The 19,360-nt window shown below is 43.5% G+C and overlaps 1 protein-coding gene across 3 annotated transcripts in view; it reads left to right on the plus strand.

Moving 5' to 3' along the window:
* The window catches only part of ATP2A2 (ATPase sarcoplasmic/endoplasmic reticulum Ca2+ transporting 2), a 311,453-nt gene that overhangs the window by 59,245 nt on the left and 232,848 nt on the right, over positions 1-19,360 (plus strand). For all 3 annotated transcript variants that reach the window (XM_086943013.1, XM_086943012.1, XM_086943011.1), the window contains one exon: positions 5,686-5,824. Coding sequence is in view for 2 of the 3 variants with exons in the window: in XM_086943012.1 (XP_086799138.1) it covers positions 5,686-5,824 (139 nt within the window). In the remaining variant the exon portion in view is untranslated. The remainder of the gene's footprint in view (positions 1-5,685; positions 5,825-19,360) is intronic.

A 19,360-nucleotide genomic window follows, 5' to 3' on the forward strand; every position in this document is an offset into this window, starting at 1 on the left:
CTCCCCTCCCTCTCTCACCTCCCTCTCTCCTCACTATCCCCACTCTCCCCTGACTCGACCCTCTCCCCTGACTCGACCCTCTCCCCTGACTCGACCCTCTCCCCTGACTCGACCCTCTCCCCTGACTCGACCCTCTCCCCTGACTCGACCCTCTTCTCACTTTAGCTATTTTAAAAAATAACACATAAATAAAATAAAAAAATTTATAAGACCATTAGCTCAAACTTTCCTAATGCAAGCCCTATTGCATTTCCAATGCTGGTTTTATTTTTTGCAAAGCCTCTTCTACGTGTTTCCCGAATAGCATATCGCCATCAAATGGCATGTCCAATATTTTCGTTTGGACCTCCGGGCGAAAGGTGGTGGACTTCAACCAGCCCTTTTGTCTAAGGACTGCTGCTCCAGCAAGTTGAAGAAAACCCATCATAGAAATATCAATTTCTGAAGAAGCCCTTCAAAAAGTATCTTCCTTGCTTCCTGCTTATCATCGGGAAGGTATTCGAGGAAGGGGGAAATGTCAGACCATAATTGGCGATCATATCTGTCTAGAATCGCCAAAGAGTTTGTGGCACGAACTGAGGCCCCAGCCATGGTGGTAAAAGGTCTTAACTCCCATCCTTATCTGGTTGCGCTGTTACCGGAATGGATGGATTTCGTGGCTTCCGCTGGGCCGCCTGTGAAATAACAATCTGGTCTTGGGTTTCCAGATAGGCAAGCAGGAGCATCATCCGGTGCTTTATACTTTATCGATTCTAGGAAGAATCTCAGGCATTGGAAATGGAGTTTTCATTATTTTAGTTCCTCCTTCCCAGATATAATCTATTATAGGGATTGAACAAACTGATTTCCTACTTTGGTCCTTAAAATTGTAAAGGAAACACTGTGCTTCACGGGTACAGGAAGATGAAACCTGGTTGCTGCCCTCTCCATAATTGCATGAAAACCTCCAATATCCTCAGGAGGGGAATCAATCGCCTGAGGAACTGGTGTGGATGGCATGGGAGTTACGCACTCCTCCCATTCGTCTACAGTTGTGGGTGAGTTTGGTATCTCTCCCGCTCCGCCACAGTGTCGCCATCCTTATCTTGAGCGAAATGTAAAAGTATCACCTCCCGAGGCACCATGATGGGGGCAGAACGGCCAGCAGTCTGCAAAACCGCAGGCGTAGTAGGTTGTTCTGGTACAGGCGCTGTCGGTGGGAAGCGGGTTATAATCTCTTAACATAGCAGTCAAATCTTGCATTAAAGCTATAGGCATTTGCACCATAGGTTTCTGCTGAAATGGCTCCTGAGGGCCCCGCAGAGATTCACAAGGCTCATAGTATTACTCTTCATCATCCTCCTGATATTTAATACGGAGCTGAGAAGGATTATGTGCTGGGCTAAAAAGTCCATCATCTGAATCCTCCAGATAGTGACTAGGAGGTATAAGTGAAATATGAGAAACTTCCGGTTAATAATGTCTTGAAGATGGGAATGACTACTATTATTTTGAAGTCAAAACTGGCGTAATTTTAAGAGATGTAGGTCTTTTACGCTTCAGCGTCCATGAAATATACACAGACGGTGAGCCAGTATCAGTAGAAATAGCTATAATAGAAGATACGGTCGACGTTGTAATCATTGAGGTCGTAGGCGGAAAAACCATTGTCGCCGATGTCTAAGACGCTGCCATCGTCGACGGTGGGCTCGTCGACTGAATTATCACAGTCAACGGGAGCTGTATTCTCGTCGACGGTGGACCCGTATCATAGTCGACGGTGGGCCCGTCGACGGGAGCTGTATCGTCGTAGACTTCTAAAGCGTTGCCTGCATGGGTCCAATCGATGACAAAATAGGTGTAGACGAGATTGGCTTAGTCAATGGCAAAGAAATGATCGTCGACTGTGCTGATCGTCGAGTGTGCTTTTCTCTACGTCGACTGCATTTTGACACTCAGAAAGGGATTTCTGTTTTGATGCAGTTTTCAGTGGAATTTTCGATTTTTTTCCAGTTTTCACATCTGAAGAAAATGAAAGTTTCTCTTTTTTTAGAGGAAGAGTGACCAGTCTTTGAGTGAGACTTCTTCAAGGTCTTACTCTGTCGCTCAGGGGGATCGGATCTATCCCTCTTTTTGGCCTGAGGGGTGGACGCCTGAGGACTCACACTGCCTTCAGCTCCAGAAAAAACCTCTGATGTAGCTTTCAATTTTTCCTGCCAAACCAACAGTCTTCCTTCTCTGTCCTTCAGAGTCTTAGCAGGAAAGGTTCTACAAATCCTGCATTCCTTAACTTTGTGTGCTGTATAAAGACAATAAATACATTCCTTATGTGGATCCTCAAGTGTAATCTCTTCTTCCCACATGAAGAATAAGCTTTTCTTTGAAGTCCGACATTTCTACTCACAAAGGTCAGCCAAAGGTACAGAAAAAACTGAGCAGAGCTCTGGGAGACTCCCTATACCACGACGTGTGGTAGAAAATCTGAGGTTTTGCCTCTCTGTGGAAGGTTCTAAGAGGGGGCTGCAGCCTGATTGGCTGTGTTCCAAGTTTGGTTCTTTTTGAAAAAGGACTAAGGCTAATGTAGTGACTTTGTTGTCCATAGTAGCCTATTGTGTAATGCTATTATGACTATAGTGTTTGTTTTATTATACCACGAGACTCCCACCTCGTCGGGGATGATTCTAAGCATGTGAATCTATGAAAGATACCCCAATACTGGATAAGTTTAATTATTCTCAGCCATTTAGGGATTTTTAGGAGGGCCACATAAACAATCATGGCGATGGCGCTTGGCCGAGTCGCATGTCTGTATCTTGTTGCCCCCCAAAAATGACAGGATGCTATGAGGTTGTTACCTTGTGTCCAGAATTGAGCATTCTACTGCAAAGAGCCAGGCTCTGCAGTCATGATACAGTTGGCGTCCCAGCACCAAGTCTTGCAGCGCCCCGCATTGCTGCAATAAAGGACGCTGCAGCACCTAATCTCGTGGAAGGCTCGAAGTCATTTGGTGGTGCTGCAGCAAACTCCACTGATACATGTATCTCGCTTCTAGGTGAGCACAGAGCGGTATGGTAGGCTTCAGCCCAGTAAAGCAGTCCTCCATGGCGGTGCTCCAGCATGTCGGCTGGTTACCACTTTACTCTGCTGGCCATATGCATGCTTACTCCTCACTCCCAAGCACAGTGCTTCACTAGAAGAACTTGTGCTCACCTGGTGCCGCGATAGGCAGAATCTTAGGTTCTGGGCCAGCTGCTTCTCTGGGGTGCAGCTAGGGCACTCGTTTCACCATACATCAGTTCCTACAGCATTCCTGACTATCTGGCAAGCAGCGACCTGCAAATCTAAAGCTGTCTGGGACAAATCATTTCAGAATGAGGCCATGCCGAGCACTTTGTTGGTTATTATTCTTTGTGTGCCAGACAGTTTTCCATTAGTATGGCTTCATATCGTAGTCGGCTGCCTGGAGAAAAGGGTTGTTTAATGTTGGAAAAGGTTTTTTCTGTAGGTCTTGCTTCTTATGGCCTATACCAAACCTTGCGCTGGTCTATGGCCCAAACAATTGGTTGCCGATGTCCCTCTTATTTGTTTTCTTTTTATTCAGTGGCTTTCCTTGTCCATCTTGTTTGTCCCCTCCCTTTTTTAGGTCTCGCACCTGGCGACACAGCGCGAAAGCGCTGTCTCCAGCGAGACCTATAGCTGTTGACTCTGCTTTCAAGGGCCTTGAAAGGGAGACAGGAGATGGGCACGCGCAGGCCAGACTGGGGCACGTGTGCGTTCACCACGTACAGTTACGTGCCGTGCCCATCTCCTGTCTCCCTTGCAAGCCTCATGCACTTCTCGCATGCAGTAACTGCTAACACACACACAGCCAAACCCCCCCATGCTTTCGCTTGGTGTTACGCACGCACATTGAAAAACAAATGAAGGAGTATCACCCGATGAGTAGGCTGAAGGTTTTCCAAACGTGGAATAAATATTCCTTTTATAAAAAAACCCTCACTCACCACCTAGTGGTGACATGCTTCATCATCGGGGTCCACCCTGGTGGCCTAGCGTCACCAGGGTGTGCTTCGACACCTGGAATGAAGTGGAGCAGGTTGTGAGATGTAAGTGCAGGTGTAAGTGCAAAAAATAGTGTTAAAAATTGTCCTGGTTTAGCTTTGTGAATAAATGTTAATGAAATAGCAACTGGACAATATTAAAATAATAAAGAACGAGATACTGGAAGGGGAGTTACGACCTACGTATCTCAATATGTGTTCATAGTGCATTGGTCAACATGTTTCAACCATCTCGGAAAAATCCCCGGTATTCATCCGGACCAAAGGAGATGGAAGGTATGAGCCCCCTAAAAGACTCACCCTGTCCTAAATCCTTATTGAACCAGTGGTAAGATGTACCATAGGTGGGGTGCTCACAAAAATGCGGAGCAACAGTAAAAACTTGAGGCGTTTTCCTATTAGGCTTCAACGGGCAGGGGGTAGGTGCATCACGTGGTAAAACGTATTAGTTTCCTTGCGTGGCAATAGGCCGGTCACCTACGTCTACCGTCCGCTGCTCGGCTACCACTGGCTCAATAAGGATCTCCTACAAGACCTTTTTTTATCTTACAGTGGGCTTGGAGGCCACCCACTGGTTGGCTTCATTGCCACTCATTTGCTTGTTTCTATTTCACCCTACTCCATAGACGTTCCTTCCTGTTGTTGTTTGTCCCTCCCCTAGATCATAAACTCATTACTGTGTCCTTCTACTGCTTGCTCTTTTTAAAAGCTGCATTTACATTTAGTGATGGTGTGTTTTCCAGCTATCTTCATTGTGCTGCTCCCAGTGTCCTCCCCCCCCCCCCCCCATTCCCCTAAGCCCACCTTACATTGCACGTGTGCTTCCGACCCTTTGTTGTTAATGTGCTTTCCCCAGGGCCTCCCACCCACCCTTTGTCTATACGCTTCCCCATTAAAACCTGCCTTTGCTTTGTTGTCCGTGTCCCAGCCCCACCAGCACACCATCCATAGTCCATGCATGGGGAGATGACCGGTGAGAGTGCAATGAGCAGCATGTGGCTAAAACTAATCGTGTACTATTACACGGGCAGCACTATTATACTTAAAAAAAAAAAAAAAAAAAAAGATAAAGCATTTATAAATATCTTTTAATTGCAGAATATAGAAAATTGTTACAACGTTCTTCAAACCCATTTGGGGATATTAACATTTATAAGATTCTTACTGTAATTTGAGTTGGTCAGATATTGCAGCTGTAAATGCAGGAATGCAATTTTTTAATTTAGTAGAATATATAACAAATACAGAAAAAAAGGAATAGCCTTCCACTCCCTATCTAGAGTGCAAGGAGTACCTTGACGATCTTCAAGTCACCATAACGCATTGCAAACAGTACTGTCAAACCAGAATACGGAATTAACAGCACCTGCTAATATGTAATATTTGCGATTAAATACAATACACGTTTACCCTCCCTGCCCCCTAGAAACTCCTACATTTTTCCATGTGACAACAAACTCATGGTACATGTTATACGGACACAAGTCTCCTTGGCTCTGTCAAATCTAAATAGCTTGGTGGGTTCTAGTTAAATAGTTAACACCTTTCTCAAAATACTTTTTCCTACGATTGACATGCTGGTGCTTATCTTTGGCTTCTCGCTTTGACATTGCTGGTTACCTTCATTATGTATAATTTTTTTCAGGAAAGGAATGCTGAAAATGCCATCGAAGCACTTAAAGAATATGAGCCTGAAATTGGGAAAGTGTATCGACAGGACCGAAAGAATGTGCAAAGGATCAAAGCCAGAGACATCGTGCCAGGAGACATAGTGGAAGTGGCAGGTAAGCTTTAATACATAATCAAATTCCTTTTTTATCATTTGTCCTAGTTCTGTGTAATTCCAATTAAATGATGGAGGTGTAATTGCTAATTAATATTTTAATTGGTTTAATGCTAATTTGCTATGCTGAGTGTCCAAAGACCCAGTAAAATAAAAATTCGATTGAATTGACGTGTCTGTATGTTTTAATAGTGGTAATTAACACAACTACGGGAAAACAGTTTAAGAAATGTTGCAATTGATAACTTCTGCTGTATGATGAGAATTCTATATATCCCTACCTACTTTTCAGAGACTTGGTACGAGATACCACCCATTTGAAGCGATGGGAGGTGATAACATGTCAGAAAAGACTCCCCACTCCCTAATAACTACTGGTTGCCGGCCTGTGCATGATATGACCAAGGCGTTCTTCCAAAGTTCTGTAGGTTTTTTTCAAAAATAGTTTTTGTATAGGTCTAAAGCGTGAATGTTTCTATGACTAGGGTGTGTATGTAGGTGCTTACAATGGCATATTACATTCCACACACCAGCATATATACTATATAATATTGTGGGGGAGGTTCCATGACTCCACAGGCTACGTCGTCAGTGAGTCATGATTCCCCTCCAACAACGGAGCTTGTGAAGGTTCTATTTGGAGGATGAAGTTGATTTAGGACCGGATGGAGCCCTGGGGTATTTCATGGGGGATTGATAGGTTTTGGGATTTTTGAGTTCGCATCTTGATGAATTGGTGTTGGTTGGTGAGGTAGGACAGGAACCATTGCGGGACTGTCCAAGAATCCGGGGTATCTTTTTGCAAAATATGGATTAATATTTGGTGGTGGTCTGTCAAAGGCTATAGAGGTCCTGTTTGAACCAGGGCGGGAACCATTCTTGCTAGCGGTCCTTAGTCTGGTATTGTCTATTTGTCAGAAGCATGGGCAGGCTTTTCTCCATTGAGGTTTGAAGTCACTTTGGTTGTCATATAATAGATTGATAGGATCAGATGTAGCCAACTAACCCTCTTTCGTAGGCTCTTCCAGTGGAGAATAATTTTTATTTTTGGGAGTGGTTAACATATGATAGTTTGGCCAATTGTTAGTCAGACTGAAGCTGTTTTTAACCTATATCTCACATTGGTTTCAAACCCTTGATTCTTAGTAATGACCTCCCCTCATTGCACTATACTTTTCAACCAATGGTGAAATAAGTAGTACAGGACGTAGCCATACAATATTCTCTTGGAGTGCTTTTAATTTCTTTCTATTTGATAACATGTAATGTGAATGATTTACTGTATTATATATGGTCCAGTAGTGCGAACTTCAGTCTCTGATGACCTTTCCAAGTATGCTGCTTTTTTGGGGGATCATATCACCAGAACTCCACACTTTTAGTATAAAATACTAAAATATGGTTACCTGTTATGTTTTTAAATATCTGCATGTAAATAATCCTTCATGTGCACAGTATGCACTAGGTAGTAATACTTGTACCTCTATTGTGTTGGTGTTAATAGAACTAGGTATAATGAACTAAATCATAGTTTAATGTATTACATTTACACTCCATTTATGGACTACTCCAGCTCTACTCCACGATACAAGAAATCCTTTCATTGGGTATAAACCTTTCTTCACCCATTCCTTTTCTACCCACCACCCGCTCACACTGCTGGTGTTCGCACAACCTCAATTTAAATGTTGCAGCCCACTGTTTGGGGTGTGTAGACTCCAGTTGAGATTTGCAATAGTTCTATTGCTAATGGCAATACAAATCTTGTTGTAGGCTTCTAGAGGCCTCCAAGTCTCAAAGAGCTGAAAAGTATTTATATTTAATGAAGTCCTCTTGATAGTCTGAACATTAATCTTATTGGTTGTTTGCAATTAATCTTCCAGTGACACTGGTGTTTGTAGGGACTTGCGTCATAAGATGTATTTGATTTCGTACACACTTGGCCATGATTTTGAACACTTTTAAATGCTTCTAAAAGAAAGTTGTGGTGTTGGAGCAAGCCTTCCACACAGATGTACCAGATATCAGATTGCTGATAATTAGGCTTGCTAATTTTGTTGGGAATCAGTTGATTTTTCCTCTCAAAGCCATTTGAATGTCAGATCGGTTCTCTCAAAGCCATTTGAATAATGTCAGATCGGTTTCCAATCGCCAAAAGGCCCTTGCAGGTTGCAAGGGTGAGTAAATTCAAAAACCTCTCCCCAGTTGTCAACTGCAGCATGGTTGCTGTATTGATGCATTGAATCATTGCATCTTTTTATATAGCACAAAGTAAACCGTATACGTTCGTCTTTGGCGTTGTTTGATTTATCAGAGAACCCAGTTGTATCTCTGGATGGTGATTTTTGGAAGGTTTGAGGAGTTCTCCCCCACTTCACTCATTCCGTTTACTCCCGTCCCCATGACTGTTCAAGTTGTTTGAGTGTCCGGTCTTGCCACTTTCATCAATCTATTTGAATTTGAGGTCTGTCAAGGATTTATGGAAGTGTGGTGGCTTGAGGCAGTCATCTGGCTCTTTAGCCACAGTGTAACCGAACCTTGTTATAGTACTGTATTAATCTCATCATAACTCTATGGGTGCATTTGTTAGTGCTAGTTTGTAGACGGGGTCCCTCCAATCCTACCATTGGTAACCTTGCAGGTAGATCCTATTGTAGGTAAAACCGAGGAAGTACGCCTAATGTGCAGCAGTTAAATGCTGGATCTTGTACCTGGGTGCTACTCATTTCATATCCTCCATTTAACTGATTAGGAAGATGGTCTGTGAGTGTCTGCATAAAGGAACACAGGGTTGTTAATTTGTGGAAACCACACACAGGATGAAAGGTGTTCTGTGCAACATAAACCAGGCCCGATAAGGAGGGATACTAGTAGAGTCTGTTAAGGGATTGATTTGCAGCTGCGCTTGATTTGTGTCCGGAGCCTTTCCAGGGCCTAATGCTGCTGAAGAGCGTGAATCGGAACACTTCTGTTTCATAAGTTCGAGAGCACAGGGTGCAGTGAGTTGCGTTGCATGTTTTGGTGCAGTGTTTTGAAGAGTTACAGTTGATGTGGAGCCTGTTTCTGATGGTAGAAACCGCAGTGCCCGTAAAAAAAAATTCCGAATTGTAGGGTAATTGTTTGAGAGTGAAAGAAAAATGTTTCCCCTATTTTGTTGTTTTCGAGGAGTGTTTTTATTTTGGGCTTGGTGATCATTTGTCCTTATCTGGCGCGAGTCAGTGCAGCCTTAGCCTATGCCTCCTCTTGTTTTGGGTGATCACTCTGTGGCCGTCATGTCCTTTTTATTACAGCCAGTTCACTTTAGCATACAGTTGACCCCATTTTGTCCCAAAGACGGCACAGCCAGTGAAATGCTAATTATTTACATCTAGTGTGGTATCCATGTGAAAGATAAAATCCTAACAGTTTTAACTCTGCTCTGCCGCTTTCTAAGCACAATAAATTGAGTACCTTAAACTGAAGGATAACATTTGTTGGGTATGATCTCTGTATGTTCATGTTACTGTACACTGCAGGATGTGCGATGTGCCAATGGTAGTTGATTAGCAATTGGCTTATAAATCTTCAAGAGGAACGTGTTACTTGACTATAACCACGGTGTATGTTGGTGCTCACCCATGGTATAATGTTCGTCCAGGCATAATGATGGTGATGCAAAAGGTATTGTGGTCATCCGTGGCCTGAGATGTATAGTCTTCCTTGCACGCCTACAAATAACCAAGTGTGGCAGTAGTACATGTGCATACTAATGCAAATGACGAACAGATTTGAGCATCACACATTCATTTATGAAATCAGAAAAGGTGGTATTTCGTATTAACAGTATTTCATTTAATGAAAATCTCCACTTTTGGTGTTGTGGAAATTTTTTATGAAAATGAAAAGCTAACATTTTGCGGGCTTGCCGTAAGTTCGTTTTACAAAGCTTGGTGCTTATACTTAATGTGGAGTGCTCTCGATGCTGCTTCAGTTTTAGTCAGATGACATAGGCACCTGTTTGTAAGTATTACAAAAAATATAATCGAGGGAACGAGAAAGCATGGAATCTGGTGTCACTTAGAAGTCTGACCATATAAACTACCTCATCATGAAGATTGTAAACTTGAGTGAAATTTAAGATCTATAAACGTTGATGTAGAGCTGGACCCTGGAAGGCACAGGTCACCATGTCTTCATGGACCTACCTCCTAACCTCCCACACCTTTACTTACCCCCTTTGTGAAGGTCCTGTAATTTGATGCCAAAATCCGATATCAACTATACTTATGGTTCAGTTGCATTTTTCTTTTAAAACACATTTTAGTTTGCTAAAGGGAGCCTGATTGGAGGGGGGAGGGGAGGGGGGGGGGTGGGGAGGGGTCGCTAAAAGCATTCTCATTCTACGGCCATGGGTAATTTTGCTCTCAATGGATTTATCCAGAATTTTGCCCGAAAGTAGACCAACACTTCGAAAAGATGCTTTTTTGTGGGTTGGGGCCAAAATGTTTCGTTTTTTTACAGTAACATTTTGAAATGGGTCTTGAGCAGGCATCGAAGGTTAACATTTATTGTTTTGACTTTTAAAGTATTGATATGTTTTATATAGAGATGTGAATATTAGAGATGTGATTGTTTAGGAAGAACTCAAAACATATTTTATTTGTGATCTTTTAATTTGCGGATCTGGCCAAACCTGCAAGTTTTGCGCCATGGAAAATAATTGTGCAAATTGCAGTATAGATTACAGGACACCTAAGGCATGCACTGGTGTCCAAAGCTGTGGAAAACTACTTTGAGAAAAATAAAAAATAATTAAGAGCATGTACCTGCCACTTTCTGTTCAGAAACTGGTCCGGGGGAAAATGCTGTTCTAAAGAGCCCGCTAACACGGTTGCAAGTTTGGAATGTAGAATTTCTGTAAAGTTATTACATTGAAAAAAAGGTCAATTTTTCTTCAGGGTTGCGGTTGGGTGCAGAGCCTAGTAGGCTGCACAGTGATTTGGGCAAAAGGTCTATCGCCAGGCCAGGTGTCATTCTGCTGGAAAGCACTGGTTGTGGGTGCGGGGCTTGGCAGGAGGTTGTGCACAGTAGGGTCTTGTGTTCAATGACTAATGCTACCTTAACAAAACAAAAAATTCACTTAAAGTTAGGTTTAGGTAGCACAAACACTTTAACTGAAAAATACAGCTGACCTTTCCATACAAGGTTGCAAGGCTGTCATCGCAAGATGCAACCCTACACCAACTTCCTCCTCCTCTACAGACAGCCACCTAGCAATGCTACATTCCCAAACACATTTTTCTAGACTGTTTCAAACCTTCTAACACTACACTATGAATTATTGGTGACCTAAGAATTTGATTTACCAAACCCAATATGCCGCATCCAAAAACTAGCATCACTGGCCTAGTCACACTTAACCTACATCAGATAGTACACAAATCCACACACCTCACTGGACACATCATGGTGTAATGTTTGCAAATCCAGAACTAGTTACCCTTTAAATGATTACTCCAGTCACATGGTCAGACATTTAGTAGTTTTCAAACATAAAACACCACAAATCAATACACCAAGACCACTTTGCGTGCAGGCATCCATCAATCAACCGTAGAACAAACTCCATTTTAAATGCTTAGAAACTAACATCCAGCACAGATCTAGAAACAAATGCCGTTCAAAATCTTTGAGTGGCTACAGGAAGCTTTTGATACCATAATACCACTTAGGATGAAAAAACAGGACAGAAAAAACAGGACAAAAAAAACTGGACAAAAAAAACAAGCACCTTTGGAGAAATACAGAACTAAAAAAGATAAAATAAATTCTCCTTTGGGAATTGAAGAGGAGGATTCGAAATGGTCCATTCCAACGCTCTCCCTCCCCACTATTAAGAAATGGTCACCTAAGGTTATTCAATTGAACGCACTGACTAGGGATTTTAAACTAAGAGCCCTTAATGGTAGGACTTTATCCGACCAGTCAGGGGCAGTGACCTTTAACAGACTATCAGGCCCGTCCCGAATAGATTACATCTTATTGAATGTTGGATTCTGGGCGGACCTCATTGACATGAAGGTCTCTCCTAGTCAGGATAGTGACCACAACCCCTTGTGCTGTAAGTTCAATTGGGGGGGTCTTAATGTCAGGGGGGTGAGTGACTCCTTAAAAATATCTAAAGAGGTGGTCCCATGTAGTAACAACCGCAGATTAAAATGGGACAAGGCCAACCTAGGGGAGGACGAGATGGATAGTATTAGGACCCTGATTGAGGGTCTGTCCTCTAAATTAGAGATCTGGGAGGGAGACAACCGCCCTACTGATCACCATCACCCCTTACTTGATTCTGTCTATAAATCAACAATAGACCAAGTGGGCCAATTCTTTACTTCCAAGGGGAAAGGTAATAGGGTTCCGGTTATGCCGTCTACTCTTTGCAAACCTTGGTACACTGAACATTGTAAGAGCTCTAGGAAAAATCTGACAAGAGCTCTGCTTTCGGGTGACCCTTTGCTGGTTAGAGCGGCCAGAAAGGATTATCTGAAAGCACTAGTTCTGGCCAAACGGGAGTGGGAGGAACGGCACTGGCAGGAACTCTCCTTGGCTGTGAGCAGTAAGAACTCGAACCTCTTTTGGGATTTGATTAACAAAACAAGGCAGGGTAAATCGCAACCACTGGCTGTACATATAACTAGCCAGCAATGGTTTACTCACTTTTCATCCCTATATGGCGGCATAGAGGAAATATCTAGTTTGGGGGTGAATGGGTTGGGTGATGGGGTAAAACTGGACGATACAGATCTGTTATTTTCGCCCTCAGAAGTATTATTGGCAATCAGACGCCTTACCCCTAAGAAAGCCGCCGGGCAGGATGGGATCCCCGGAGATCTGCTGAAGGCTGAGCCAGAAGTTTGGGCCAAACTAATTGCCAGTATTATGAATCTGATCACGAGGGGTCATCAAGTACCAGACTCCTGGAAAGGAGCCGAGGTAGTTACTGTGCACAAGAAGGGGGCAAGAGATGACCCTGCGAACTACAGACCCATTAGTCTGATTGACATCATCCAGAAAGTGGTTGGCAGGGTCATCATCTCGAGAGTTGACGACTGGATAGAGGAGGCTAGTGTTCTCTCCCACTTGCAGGCGGGGTTTAGAAAGAAGGTTGGCACGATGGACCAGGTCTTTCGCTTTTTTGCAATCTATTGGAAGGCGGTTACCATCAAGAAAGGCAGTTTGTATATGGCCTTCATAGATCTCAAGACTGCTTTCGACCTGGTCCCTCGTGCAAAACTCTGGCAAATACTTGGCGAAATGGGGTTTCCCAGTAGCCTTCTGCATATAATAACGAAGCTGCATGAGGGGAATTATGCGCGGGTTAGATGGGGATCGCAGGGACAATTAACAGATAAGATCCCTGTGCGGAGAGGAGTACGCCAGGGTTGTGTTATGGCTCCGACCCTCTTCTCCCTATTTGTAAACGGAGTTGTGGATCATCTGAAGGGGGAAGAGACGGATGCCCCATCCCTGGCGGGGGAGAAAATCCCCACACTTCTCTTCGCGGACGATACCCTATTAATCTCTAAATCCCCGGTGGGCTTACAAAAACTCTTGAACCTGTTTAGCTCCTTTTGTACTACTCGAGGCTTAACCATTAACACTTCAAAAACCAAATTGATGGCTTTTGCCCCCTCCAAAAGATTTAAAAATCACCTCGTGCTCAATAGTGCCCCCCTTGAGCTGGTCACATCTTTTGATTATCTTGGAGTCCGGATAAACAGCCGTATGACCTGGAAAGATCATCTTTCCAAAATGCTCCTTAGTCATCATAGAGTTTCCGGGGTGACGCTGAAGGAACTCCGGGAATCTTCTAGTAAACCGGTTTCTCCAGTTATGGCCATCTATGAGGGTCAGATTCTTCCTTCAGCATTATATGGCTCCGAACTTTGGGGGTTTGAAGGGGTTACAGATTTGATGGTGGCAGAAAATAATTTCTTTAGGAAAGTGGCTGCTCTCCCTGCTTCAACACCAATGATCCCCCTAAGACTAGATTTGGGCAGAAGAACGTTAAAAGACCTGGTGAGGCTTCGCCCGCTGCTCTTCTGGTCTCGACTAAGAAGAACTGAGGAGCTGGCTAAGTATGCAGAAGGGATGGATGATCTACTCTTGCTGGACACAGGTAATAAAATAGGATGGCTAAAAAAACTGAAGGATTTGGCCATCAACCTGGGTCTAAGAGAGGCATGGGAGTCTCAATCCCCGCCACCCAAAGCCGTTATTAAAAAACTTTATTGGGATTGGGTCCAGAGTGAGGCCACGAGGGCTACGAATGTGGGTTCACTTACGGACAAATTTTTATCAATTAAGAGTGTAAGGAAATTGGAACCCTTTTTAGACCTAATAACTAAACCGTGGGATCGATCGCTGTACCTGAAACTGCGCTATGGGACGCTTCCAGTACTTGATTTCACGGCAAGTTGGTCGGCCTCTGATGCCCTCTCACGTACATGCCCCGGCTGTGCGGCCCCCAAGGAATCGGTGGCCCACCTGTTGTTTGCATGCCCAGCCTATAAAGGGGCGAGGAAGCTTTGGCTGAAACCGGTCTGTAGGGAATTAGGGCTGAGGTGCCATAAACAGGCACTCCGTGTCCTCTCTACAGACTCTTCGTCTGCCCTCATGATCTGTGGGGTGGCCAAATTTTTGGGAAATGCATGGCGGATACGCTCCCGTTTATTAAAACCTCGGGGGGCCCTACTGGTTGATACTAATCTGGTTGTGTTGTAAATCTATCAAAATGAGATCTCCCTGTTCTTATGTATTTTACAAATTTTTATTGGTAAATGTGAATTGTATATGTATATGTGCTCTTTTATGGTGATAAAATTGCCGAATAAAGATATTTCAAAATGCTTAGAAACTAACATCCAGCACAGATCTAGAAACAAATGCCGTTCAAAATCTTTGAGTGGCTACAGGAAGCTTTTGATACCATAATACCACTTAGGATGAAAAAACAGGACAGAAAAAACAGGACAAAAAAAACTGGACAAAAAAAACAAGCACCTTTGGAGAAATACAGAACTAAAAAAGATAAAATAAATTAGAAACTGCAATGCACCTGGCTGAAAAAATCTGTAATAAAGACACATTTCACCTATGCAGACTTAACCGAATTTACAAGCCAACAATCAAAAAAGCTATTAAAGATACTATTCAGACCGAATTCAAAATGTTATGGGTCAGATGTAGGTGGCCATTTACCGACCGGTAACGGCCGATTTTGGCCGTTACTGACCGGTAAATGGTGATTCCTGATGTAGGGGGCCTTTTTTACCGATTTGGTAAATTTACCGAATCTGTGAAATACCGATCGGTATTTATACCGATTCGGTAACTTCCATATGTAGGTGGGACTCTTGTGAGTCCCAAAGGCCAGTCAGATTCAGTATTTTACCACCCAATCCTATTGGGTGGTAAAATACCGAATACAGGTGTGCATGCATATCTGTGCATGCACACCTGTGCAATGTGACACACAGACATGCCCTTAGGGCATGTCTGTGTGCCACATGGCACACAAGTCCGGAATTGGGGTGCTAGAGGGTTTCAAAGTGAGACCCCCTGCACCCTTGTAAAATTCGGAATTTACCGAATCGGTAAATACCGATTCGGTATTCCACATAGATTCCTATGGGCTTCAAGGCCCATAGGCATCAATGGGGGATACCGATTCGGTATTTACAGAATCGGTAAATACCGAATCTTACCGATTTAGGTATTTACCGATTCTGAATTACCTACATTCCCCCCCCCCCCCCCCCCCCGCCCCCCCTCTAATTTACCACTTCTTAAATACCGAATTGGTATGATTCGGTATTTAAGAAGTGGTAAATTAGAATTACCTACATCTGGCCCTAAATGTGCAAATAAAGAATTTGGTAAAATTCTTTCCAAATTTCGTAAACCGAAATGCACAGTAGGAACTCATCCCATTACTTAAGAATTCACTTGCAAATCATTACACAACCAAAGCAGACATGTTGGACTCATTAAAAACCAAGGAAAACAACCAGCACTAACCCCTTTCCAAATATCCCTTCCAAGAGTATACTAACCCAGCTTCTGCACATTTCTTCAGACAAATCACTGTGAATTTATGGATCTGGTCTAGGCAAGTAGGCCAGCTGGCCACCCTCCTGACCCCTATCCACCACAAATCTTCGAGAACATTCTTTTACCTACCTCTGGGGCCACACCAGTACGAATAATCATCAATAATTCTTTACCTATTAATCTTTACCAGAAGACCTAAAAAGGCATGTGTACACCAATTATTAAAGAAAATTAACCTGATCCTGCATGACCCCTCCAACTACAGACAAATTACTAATGGACCTTTCCTGGGCAAACTGATTGTGCAGCATTCGCCCAGATGTTGCATTTCATTGAAGACTAACAAACCTCATTTCGCCCAGGAAGAGGCACAGAATCTGCCCTCATCCCCATGTGGCATGACCTTAAAAACACAGGAGACCGAAATGGGGTTGCTGCACTACTTCTCTTGGACTGAGGTGCCTTCAACACAGTCAACCATGGCACTCTTAATACATTCTATGAAGCCAACATATAGGGACTGCTCAACTGGATCACATCTAATCTTCAAAACAGAACAAATGTAATCCATTCTCCCCCTTTCTCATCCACACAGTACTTCACAAAAGCAGGGGTCCCTCAAGGCTTGCTTTTCAACATGTACATGAAGTCCAACATCTACATAAAGTCCATACCGGCATTGATATAAATTTCAACTCACATGCTCTAACTATGCACATGAGACACACATACTGCATAAACTGGAAAGCCCCAAAAGAGATTAGAAACGATCAAAACTTCTAGAAGTATGGCCGTGCCAGTTTCCTGTCACTCCTGCTAGGTCAAATAGCGTAATCAGCCTCCTTATGTGGTCAGTAGCCCCTCTTCCAGGTACGAATCCATGCTGAAATGGAGACACTAGTTTAGCTATAACCGCAGAGAGCCTGTTTGCTAAGATTTTTGAGTAGATTTTTAAATCTCTGTTCAGCAGGGTTATTGGTCTGTAGGAACCTAATTCTTCAATTGGCTTACCTTTCTTTGGGAAAACTATTATAGATGCCCCTTTCCAAGATTTTGGCGTAATTTGATCCCGTTGCGCCCTTTGGAAGACTTCCAGCATCAGCCCCATAATGTGTTTCTTAAATGTTTTATAGAATTCCCCTGGGATTGAGTCAGGCCCCGTGGCTTAGCGGATTGGGGGCTGGTCTATCGCTGTTGACCATTCTTCCCAGGTCTTAGGGCCCTCAAGTTGGTTTCGCCTCTTCTTGTGATAATTGACCCAGAGCCACTCCTGTTAGGTATTCCTGGATTTTCTGGCTCCCACCCCTGATATCTTCAGTATATAGTTTCTGATAAAATTTCTGAAATGCCGTAATAATGGCCTTTGTCTCAGTCACCAGCCCAAGGTCAGGATCCCTAATCTCTCTTATGCTGGCGTGCACTGTTCTTTCCCTGGTGCGTGTTGCAAGAAGGTGCCCTATTTTTTCACTACTCTCATACACCCTGGATTTCCATGCCTCATATTTACCAGCTGCCTTTTTAACTGATATTTGAGTGATAGCAGATTTTGTGATAGTGACTTTAGTCTGCGCCGCCTCTGAATCTGTACCAGCACGCAAAACCTCTATCAGTTGGGCCTCATCTGCGGCTATTTTGTGATATATTTGTGGCAGATTCTGCTCTTCCCTCTGAGATTCCCACCCAAATCTGTTTGTTTCGCCCCTTAGCCCTACTTTCAGTGTGTCCCACACGACACTTAAGCTAGTGCTATTGTAGTTTTCTTCTATAAACCTGGGGATCCATTCACCAACCTGCTGGATGTAATAAGCCCTTTTGAAAGACCACTGTGTCTGCCTAAAAGGTATCTCCAAATCTAGCTCAACCACTAGGGGGTTATGGTCTGACATCACTTTTGGTAATAGCTCGATTGTACTATTGGGGGCTACTTCCTGAGAAACAAAGAAGTAATCCAGCCTAGTAAAGACTTTATGGGGTGCTGGAAAATACGTAAAGCCTGGGTCGGCCCCCCTTTTCAGAGCCCACACATATTCTAGCCCGTGTAGTGCCTGCATCTGAGATAAGGACTTAAACACTTTGGGTTTCCTTCCCTGATAGGGAAGCTTCCTTAAGGCGACTTTACAATTCAAATTTATATTTAGATCCCCACAAAGAATCAACGGTAGGGTCCAACCTACTAGTTCTGTCTTAAGCCAATCCAGTGGAGCCGAGTCATCCAATTCTGACCCGTATACAGAGCATAGAGTGAACATTTTATTTTCAATACACCCCTGAACAATCACCCATCTGCCGAGGCTGTCCACCTGACATCGGGGGAAGCTAAGGAAGCCCCGTGTCCCATGCTTTGCCAGAACAGCCACCCCTTTTGTATGACATTCTTGGGACATATTTGCAACAATATAGTACCCAGACAGTTCCAGAAGTCTTTTCCTACTACCCTCGATGTGCGTTTCTTGGAGGCATAGAATATCGGCTCTCAACACTTGTACATCAATACTGGTCTGCCTCCTTTTTTGGGGGTCATTTAACCCGCAAATATTTACAGAAGCTATTCTAATTTTCCTCCCCATTTATAGAATAGAAAAAATAGCAGAAAGATTGAATCTCATAAATAAAGTCAGACGCCTGAAGAAATAGTGAACCTCCGCCTTTTATACCCACCGATCTCCCGTGATATATTACTACTTAACCCGTGGTACCGGGTGGGCGGGGGGATGGGGGGGGGGGGGGGGGAGAGTTTCGGGGGGGAGGGGGGACGGGGGGGTTTGTTGGGGGGGAGAAAGGTCTAAAAAACCGGATGCTCATATGTTTTTTGTTTTTTTGTTATTTAGCCGTGACTTGTTTTCTCTGATCTGTAAAGTATTTTGTACGATTTATCTGAAAATGTTGGGTTTGAAATAAACAAAAAAAATACTCCACTTCTGTTGCTTCAAAGCCTATGTTTAGAGGATTACCTAGAGCCATCTTGAATTGAATGCTTCCAAAGCAGAAATTCACACATGTGGCGATTGGAAACATTATGGCCCACTCTGCGCTTGGCTGGACTATCGTGGAACACCTCCTAAAGTATTGAAGTAAGAAACCTTGGAATGCCCAAGAGTTTCAAATGAGCATGATCAAGCTGCCTTACTTCCATTCCGCCCCCACCACCTCCTTGGAATTCCACACAAGGTCCAGGCTACTATCGCTCTCTTGTACTCTCAACTTGATTAATAAAGATGAACCGTGGTAGAGGCCATTGGAGCAACTATGAAAGACTACAACAGGTTCAGAACTCTGCTGCCAGACTACCCATACATGTAAAGCCACCAGCCCACATCTTCCTGCCTTGAGGGCCCTACATTGGTTACCGGGTGCCAGAAAATCCAACTTCAAGCTGCTTTATATCACCCACAAAGCAATACATGGAACAGGACTGCATTTCATCCGGAATAAAATCACCAAATAC

This window comes from Lissotriton vulgaris, chromosome 11 (genome assembly GCF_964263255.1).
Source record: "Lissotriton vulgaris chromosome 11, aLisVul1.2, whole genome shotgun sequence".
Lineage (NCBI taxonomy): Eukaryota > Metazoa > Chordata > Amphibia > Caudata > Salamandridae > Lissotriton > Lissotriton vulgaris.